Below are 8,512 nucleotides of genomic sequence, written 5' to 3'. Positions count from 1 at the left end.
TTTTCAGCTCTCTTCAAGGGTACCTGAAGCGAATTTGCACCAAAGCAGCAGCTGTGTTGCCGCAGTTCTAGCTTCACCTTCACGATGTTTCCCTTGGTCAAAAACGCACTAAATCGTCTCCAAGTTCGAAGCATTCAGCAAACAATGGCAAGGCAGAGCCACCAGAAACGTACACCTGATTTTCATGACAAATACGGTAATGCTGTATTAGCTAGTGGAGCCACTTTCTGTATTGTTACATGGACATATGTAGCAACACAAGTCGGAATAGAATGGAACCTGTCCCCTGTTGGCAGAGTTACCCCAAAGGAATGGAGGAATCAGTACTATCATCCCAGCTGGTGTAATAATGAATTGTTTAAAAAACAGCTCATAATTGATGCCAAATTAAAGCACTGTGTACTCATTAAGATATGGCATTATTGAAGAAATAAAGTACATTTGAAACCTAAAAAAAAAAAAAAAAACAGAAGCAAAGTGTGGGGCAACCAGCTCATACTGGCTCCTGAGAATCAACTGTCAAATCCTTGAGAATTTTGCAAACCAGTTGTTAAAGCCTTGGTAGCTTGAAATTAGCCAAGGCAGTAGTACTGACAACATGTAAATCAGAAAAAACTACAAATCAGTGCTTTGTGTTTTGGAAAATAAGGTTGGATCCTTTTTCCATGTGGTAATACCAAAATTCCAGATAGATTCCAGATTTAAATCAAACGCAGAAAACATAAAGTGCCCAAAGAAAAGAATAATCAAAGCAAAGGTCTTTCCAATCCACGTGGACCAAATACAAAAACCATAATGGACTAGGTCAACATGCAACTACATTAAAATACATCATTTATGTCAAAAATAGCACTAAGTGGCAAACTACAAACTAGGGAAAGTATTAGCAAAATACATGACTAAGAGAAACCCATCAAGAATTCTTACAAATTAGTAAGAAAAAAACAAACATCTCAATGGCAAAAGCTTCATCAGATAAGTCATTTACAAAATACAAATGAGATCAAAATTAATCAAGAAAATTTTAGGCCAGGCCTGGTGGCTCATGCCTTTAATACCAGCACTTTGGGAAGCTGAGGCAGGTGGAGCGCTAGAGGTCAGGAGTTCAAGACCAGCCTGTCCAACAAGGTAAAACCCCATCTCTCTAAAAATATAAAAATCAGATGGGAGTGGTGGCGCCCACCTGTAATCCCAGCTACTCGGGAGGGTGAGGCAGGAGAATCACTTGAACCTAGGAGGCGGAGGTCGCGCTGATATCGCGACACGGCACGCCAGCCTGACTGGAGGTTGCAGGGAGCCAAGATCGTGCCACTGCACTCCAGCGAGACTCTCCAAAAAACAAAAAACAAAAAAAAAAAAAAAGGAAAAGAAAACTTTAGACATGCTGGGTTTTGCTTGTAAAAATGGCAAAGAGGAGAGAAGGTAGAACACAGCTAATGCTGGGAAGGATATAAATGGTACTATGAAAGACTCCTGGCAAAAATACACATTGGCACAAACTTTTTCTTGGCAACACAATATACACCCTTTGATCTTACACATTTTTTAGTTTATTCTAGAAAAATAAAAATGTATAAAGATCTAGTTAGACTACTGTGGCCAGTAAGAATAGGCTAAATAATTTATAGTAAATCCATTTAATACTATGTACACATCGATGCTGAAACAATTGACACAGAAAGATATTCACCATTTAAATTCAAAAAATGACTTAAGTGGAGGGTAAAAACAGTATAATCAGGATGAGCAAGTAAAACAAAATGTGTACTGAGAGTGGACTGAGAAAGTCTACGAAGACATACAGCAAAGCATGATCAACCTTCTCCTTTTTGCTTACCTACAATTCTACAATGTGCATATATTACCTGTTTGTTTTTAACAAGAGTTTGACTTAATTTATACAGTTCAATGATCTTATTATCACTTCCTTGATTTGACCTGAGTCCTAGAGTTCTTAGCTGTTTTTAGTATCCTTTATCTTAAAGCTGTCTCCACTCATTTCCTGGCAATTCAGTAATAACTACATTAAGGTAATAACCTTCTGAACCAATCTTATAAGCAAATAGATAAAATTTCTATCTTTAGGGTAATTCCAATAGATAATTCCTGCATCTCTACAATGTGCATATATTACCTGTACATTGTTTGTTTTCAATAGGAGTTCATGGAATTTGAAATCAGTAGAAAAATCCTCATTACAAAACAACAGCATTTTAACTGAATTTTCTAAGTGATCATTTCCGGTTGTTTAAATGCACCTGTTCAAATCAAAGTTCATCATTTTGTTTGGAACAACTTTTGAGAATCAAATGGTCATGTAAATGAGAAAACAAATAAGCATATTATGACAGAAAAGTAAGTGGCAAAATAACTACAATCTTTGTTCCACTGGCTACTGCAGTACAATAAATAAAATGACAGTTAACCAAAAACACCTTTATTTTCATCTACAAAGAAGAAGCTCTTTTCTTCTTTTTCCAGGATAATCATGATTAACTTACAAAAATGGGTACACATCTTCAAAGCACTTCCCTTTAACGGGAAACTTAGCTTTATGGGATTTAAACATTAGAAAGTGGGAAAAAAAAATTCCATTTTCTTGTCATTATAAGACAAAACAAAATCTTAAGTTGAGGAAACTCATTCACACTTCAGGTCCTTCTCCTCCAGGAACCAGCTGCATAAAGAGGAAAAAGAGTTTATTAATAACACTACCACCATGTCATCTAAAAACCCCTTGCTCTTCATTAAGCCACCTATGCCTGTCCCCTGCACTCCACATTCCCATTTTCTCCAGATTGTCAATATCTATTTACAATTCCCAACGTCATCAATTAATACTTACTATCTCAACAGCGATTAAAAGTTCCAAGCAAACTAACCTTTAGACCCAATGCCTCTTCAATAGCTGAGCTTTAGGGCCCTGACCACAGAGAACCCCCTTCCCATCTTATGCACCACTGGGCCATGATCATTTAGTCAAGCAAGCAACATTAAGGTTAGTTCTGTAATCACTGCCCCAGAAAAATGGGCTCCCATCAAAATAAAACAGTTTCAATGTGTCTTACCATTGTTATATTATTTCCATTTAGCAAAATCTGATCTAATTTAGTAATCCTTCTTCCTTCTGGTGTGATTTCACTAAATGAATAGATAAAATACAGTCAGGATAAACAGTGAAAATCAAAGCCAACATTTTGGAAATACTTACCCTCCCTAAAAAGGTTATCCTTGTATACAAATTACTCTGAGGTTGGGCAATTATATCGACAATTTTCAGATACAAAGGTTATCCACTAGGTAATGTAACCTTCATTAAAAGCAACAGAATGAACTCACTGACCTAAGACCCACGTCTATCAGACAGAGCTTCATAAAAAGAAGTGAAAGCTTGCCCAGGAGATCAAATATGAAATGAAATGTTTTTTGGGTTTTTTTTTTTTTAAGAGACAGGGTCTTGCTCTATTGCCCAGCCTGAGCACAGTGGTACAATCATAGTTCACTGTAGCCTAGAACTCCTGGGCTCAAGGGATCCTCACCCTCCAGAGCAGCTAGGACTACAGCTGCCCCCCACCATACCCAGATAATTTTTAAATTTTTTATAGAGACAGGGGTCTCCCTTTGTTGCCCAGGCTGGTCTCAAACTCCCAGGCTCAATCCTCCTCCTTTGGCCTTCCAGAGTGCTAGGATTACAGGGGTGAGCCACCATGTCCAGCCTAAATGCTCTATCAGTTCCTTGATTTGACCTGAACCCTAAAATTCCTGGCTCTTTTTGTTATCTTCTACCTTAAAACTGTGTCTTCACTAATTTTCTAGGCGTTTACTAATAATTACATTAAGGTAGTAACACTCTGATCCAATTTTACAAGCAAACAGATAAAACTTCTATCTTTATTCCACCAACAGGTAATGTTTTCTCATAAATAATTTTACTCAAAAGTAGTAAAATTGTCTTTAATTAAGAAGAGATTCCCCCCAATTCTTTAACACTACTCACAACTCAGTGACATCTTCCAGTACCATATCTGAAATTTGGTGTTAAGAAAATACAGAATTTACTCTTGCTTCTGCCTTTGTTCAGCTTTTTTTGTTTTTGTTTTTTTTTGTTTTTGTTTTTGAGACAAAGTCTCGCTCTGTCATCCAGGCTTAAATGCAGTGGTACAATCACACCTCACTGTAGCCTCCACCTTTTGGGCTTAAAGGATCCTCCTGCCTTAGCCCCGGAGATTAGCTGGGCCCACAAGTGTACGTCACCATGCCCAGCTAATTTTTGTAATTTTTGTGGAGACAGGGTTTCATCATCTTGCCCAGGCTGGTCTCAAACTCCTGGGCTCAAGCGATCCACCCACCTCGCCCTCCCAAAGTGCTGGGATTACAGGCGTGAGCCACTGGGCTCGCCTGCTCAGTTTAATTATAATGTTTAACACAATGGCTCAAATTCAAAATGCTTGTTGTTGATAGGAACTTTACCGTCTTTCAATACATACCTCTTAAAACATTATCATAAGTTCCCTGAGAATGAACTGATTTTTATTATAATAATCACAAATATACTGATTATCTATAGTTCTTATGTTATTACTTAAGAAAAACCTATACCACCACCACCTTTTAAAAGGATACTGACAAAGTCATCAAATCCTAGAAGAGTACCAACAATTTCCTTATCACTCTTCATCACGATGTGAATTCTTGATCCTATACATTTGTCCACAAGCTCTGAGGAGGGAAAAAATATTATTTTACCATTCATTATTTCAACAAATATTTGAGTGCCTACTGGCACTCTTACTTGCATATAGTGAAAGAAAAACCAGGAAAAACATTCATTCAATAACTTTAGGTCTAATAATACAAATCTCAGTTCAAGCACAGCATCTGGCACATAATAAGCATTCCAAAAGAGTCTGTGGCATGAAGGAATGAAAACTTTTCAATCACGGCCACGACCACTAGTTCAATCACTCTTCACCAGCTACAAAAATATAAGAGGAGATAGGTATGATTATATTCACCGGAAACTCTCCTGTCACTGCTTCCCTCCCCCAACTCTGTCTATCCTCTGTGCTCTGACGGTAGCTTGAACATCTCTTTAGCTAGCCTAGCATTATGTGGCACGATGTCTACTTGTCCAGTATTCTCTCCTCCACTAGCTTGTGTGCTATTTGAAGGCAATGGCTATGGTTTAAGTTGATCATTGAAAAATGCCCAGGCACGGTATCTAGTGTATAAATACTCAGTTACTACTTATTGAATGAATAAATCACAGAGCTGGTTTCCAGATTCCTCATTTAAGGCTCATTCCGGACCAGGGTGTTAGTGTCACTAACCAACCATATACATAATATGGTCTATCTAATCTGGGGATCGTAAACGCCAGGCTGAGAAGTGGGCCTACCACCTATAACACTGCAGAGGTGGGCTCACAACAAAGGAGGCCGACGACGCGTTCACTAAATGTGGACCTTTTTCAGTGACGGTCTGGTTTGAGGAGTCAAAGTCCTTGCCTGGAGGAGCCCCACCACGTTAAAGAGCAGGGGCGGCCTGCTGTCGCGAAGACTTGGAGCCGAGAGTCGAACCGCATTTGGTCTTATACATTTCCCCTCGGAACGGCCCCTCGGCCCCCAATCCTGAACGTCCGCTCCCTAATCCTGCTCCCCAAAGGACGGCGATTACCTAACGGCAGCAGCTGCGACGGATTGGTAGTAGCGTTAGCCGCCATGGCTACGCCGGAAGTGGCCTGTCTTCATCGATGGTGGGACGACTTTGAAAAGCGCGCTTCCGCTTTTTCTGCAGCCCAAACAGGCTCGACCAACCTGAGGCCGAGCGCACGATCTAGTCGGCTGCGTGGGTCGCGTTCACTGGCTTTTTTCCCCGGCAAGTGAGATCTGGTGAAATATTTCATGTCCACTGGACATTTTACCATCTCAGCAGGTACCCATTCTGCCCTTGAAGTTTTGGAGAGACGTTGAAGATATTTTGCCTTGTGAATAAATTGTTCCTGACACCTTTGAGTCGTCTTCTCCCGTAAAGTTGCATTTCCTCTCAAGCCAGAATCTTCAAACCAGTATAAATCAATTCGTATTTCCTGCCATCAATTAACTATTACAATTTTCGTTACAACTACTCATTAAAGAATCTATTTCTTTTTAAAGTCCAGTGGATTGAAAATCTGCAACTAGCATTTTTTTAAATTTTTCTTTAGTGGGGATTTAAAATATGTTTTTTAAACTTTTTACTACTTTAATTCATCGTTATCTTTTTATGTCTGGTAGTCTTATTGATTATAGGCTTTTAAATTCAGTTTCTTCAACAATTCTTGTCTCACAGGCAACCACCAGATGTCACTCTAAATTATTGCAGAGGTGGAAAATCATGCTTTCCACTTCTGTGTTGAAAACAGCAAAGTATCGGCCCTAGTCTGTTTTATATTTGTATCCTAGGAACTTAAACCTGAACAGTCTAGGTCAGGCGCAGTGGTAACGACTGTAATCCCAGCACTTTGGGAGGCCGAGGTGGGCGGATCACCTGAGGTCAGGAGTTCGAGACCAGCCTGGCCAACATGGGCGAAACCCCGTCTCTACTAAAAATACAAAAATTAGCTAGGCGTGGTGGCGTGCGCCTGTAGTCCCAGCTACTCGGGAGGCAAAGGCAGAAGAACTGCTTGAACCCGAGAGACAGCGGTTGCAGTGAGCCTAGATCATGCACCTGCACTCCAGCCTGAACAACAAGACCGAAACTCCGTCTCAAAAAAAAAAAAAAAAAGCTAAACAATAAACATGAGTGGCCACAAAGAACGTCATTCGTTCATACAACAAATGGTCATTAAGCACCCATGATTCCTTCATGGACTGAGTTCCTCAAGGCTGAGAATTATGGGAAGCAGTAGTTTACGTGATTAAATGTCTTCATTTTGAATTAAATGACTTTGGTTCAAATTCCATGGTCAATTATTTGACAATGGGCAAGTTATTTTAACTTTTTAAGTCTCAATATACCCATTGGAAAAAATGGGGACGATAGTATCTACTTGTAAGATTAATGTGAAGATTGAGATAATCTATGAAAAGTGGTCAGCATATGACCTGGCACATAGTAAGACCTTTTAAACGTGAGCTGTTATTACTTATCCTTGTTTTCTAATACATGATGTCTGGCTCAAGAGTGAAGCTACATAAAGCTAGCCATTGCTAGCTGGTTTTGCATTCATCTTATTTTTATAACCAGACATAAGCCACTTTAAGGAAGCAATTTCTTATTTTATATACTGTGCACACTACATTTCCAGGCACACTGTAGGGTCTAATGAATATTCTTTAAATTGATTATCACTATTTCATTCATACCCATCAACATTCTCCTTACTCTTCATAAGATTTTAAATACAAAGTAATGCCAAATTTGTTTGTGACGCTTCTTTCTTTCTCTTTCTCTTTTTTTCTTTCTTTTTGTCCAATCCTCATTTGGTTGAAAACCACCTTGGGGGGAGGGGGGAGGGACAGCATTAGGAGATATACCTAATGCTAAATGACGAGTTAATGGGTGCAGCACACCAACATGGCACATGGATACATATGTAACAAACCTGCACATTGTGCACATGTACCCTAAAACTTAAAGTATAATAATAATAATAACAAAAAGAAAAGAAAAAAAACCCACCTCTTTTCCTGGTTTTCCTTTTCTATTCTTATTTTATTTTCCCCATACCATACTGACAGTATGGGCGAAATTCAAAACATTGTTGTTACTTGATAAGAGTTTTTAAAAATTAGAAAAATAGGCCGGGCACAGTGGCTCACGCCTGTAATCCCAACACTTTGGGGGGCAGAGGTGGGTGGATCACGAGGTCAAGACATCAAGACCATCCTGGCCAACATGGTGAAACCCCATCTCTACTAAGAATACAAAAATTAGCTGGGCGTGATGGCACAGGCCTGTAGTCCCAGGTACTGAGGAGGCTGAGGCAGGAGAATCGCTTGAACCTGGGAGGCAGAGGCTGCAGTGAGCCAATCGTGCCACTGCACTCCAGCCTGGCGACGGAGCGAGACTCCATCTCAAAAAAAAAAAAAAGACAGAATAAACATTAGCAATTTTGAATGCCACTAATAAAGAAAATCTCTTTAGAATCTGAAAAAAGGAATGATATATAGTTCACTTACACAGTAGAGTTAATGGGGATTTCAAGAAGGGAGTGGTATTTTTATTATTTTCTCTCCTGAGGCAAGACACAAAAAGGAAAAACAGGCCAATTCCAAATGGAGAGTTGTTATGAACTTGAAAATATGTCATAGCTCTATGTCTCAAGGATTTTTCTCCCTTTAAGTCTTAAGTAGAAGACGTAAAATAGAATTTATAATTTATCATAAAATACATGTAACTACCAAAGGCTCTTTGATGTATTATATGTTCAGAAGGGCATTTCTAATTTTCTCCCCCGAGTTAAATGAGAAATTTTATTATTTTCCCAATAGACATTTGTCCTTGTGGACAATGTCTTGTTAATGAATTT

At 39.1% G+C, this 8,512-nt stretch overlaps 2 protein-coding genes across 2 annotated transcripts; one reads left to right on the top strand and one right to left on the bottom strand.

Annotated features, from left to right (window-relative positions):
* LOC129490577 (cytochrome c oxidase subunit 7B, mitochondrial-like) lies at positions 1-477 on the top strand. Its single transcript, XM_055294455.2, has one exon. The coding sequence runs from the start codon at positions 85-87 to the stop codon at positions 424-426; it is 342 nt and encodes a 113-aa protein (XP_055150430.1). The 5' UTR covers positions 1-84; the 3' UTR covers positions 427-477.
* A 1,944-nt stretch (positions 478-2,421) lies between these two features.
* Positions 2,422-5,804, bottom strand: LSM5 (LSM5 homolog, U6 small nuclear RNA and mRNA degradation associated). The gene is made up of 5 exons (XM_055293492.2): positions 5,677-5,804; positions 4,624-4,719; positions 3,998-4,025; positions 3,069-3,141; positions 2,422-2,677 (listed from the first exon to the last, which is right to left on the bottom strand). Exons 1-5 carry the CDS (start codon positions 5,720-5,722, stop codon positions 2,645-2,647), a joined length of 276 nt encoding a protein of 91 aa, XP_055149467.1. The 5' UTR covers positions 5,723-5,804; the 3' UTR covers positions 2,422-2,644.
* Between the last annotated feature and the right edge of the window lie 2,708 nt (positions 5,805-8,512).

The sequence above is a fragment of the Symphalangus syndactylus genome, chromosome 9, assembly GCF_028878055.3.
Source record: "Symphalangus syndactylus isolate Jambi chromosome 9, NHGRI_mSymSyn1-v2.1_pri, whole genome shotgun sequence".
NCBI lineage: Eukaryota > Metazoa > Chordata > Mammalia > Primates > Hylobatidae > Symphalangus > Symphalangus syndactylus.
The sequence above is the reverse complement of the archived record's forward strand: the minus strand, read 5'-3'. Positions and strand labels throughout refer to the sequence as shown.

Coding starts and splice junctions, on each gene's coding strand:
- LSM5 (XM_055293492.2), bottom strand. CDS start 5,722: ATGGCGGCTAACGCTACTACCAATCCGTCGCAGCTGCTGCCGTTAG. Junction 4,026..4,623: donor AGGATTTGATGACTTTGTCA/GTATCCTTTTAA, acceptor ACCAAATTTCAG/ATATGGTACTGGAAGATGTC. Junction 3,142..3,997: donor CTGGAAGATGTCACTGAGTT/GTGAGTAGTGTT, acceptor CTATTCATTTAG/TGAAATCACACCAGAAGGAA.
- LOC129490577 (XM_055294455.2), top strand. CDS start 85: ATGTTTCCCTTGGTCAAAAACGCACTAAATCGTCTCCAAGTTCGAAGC.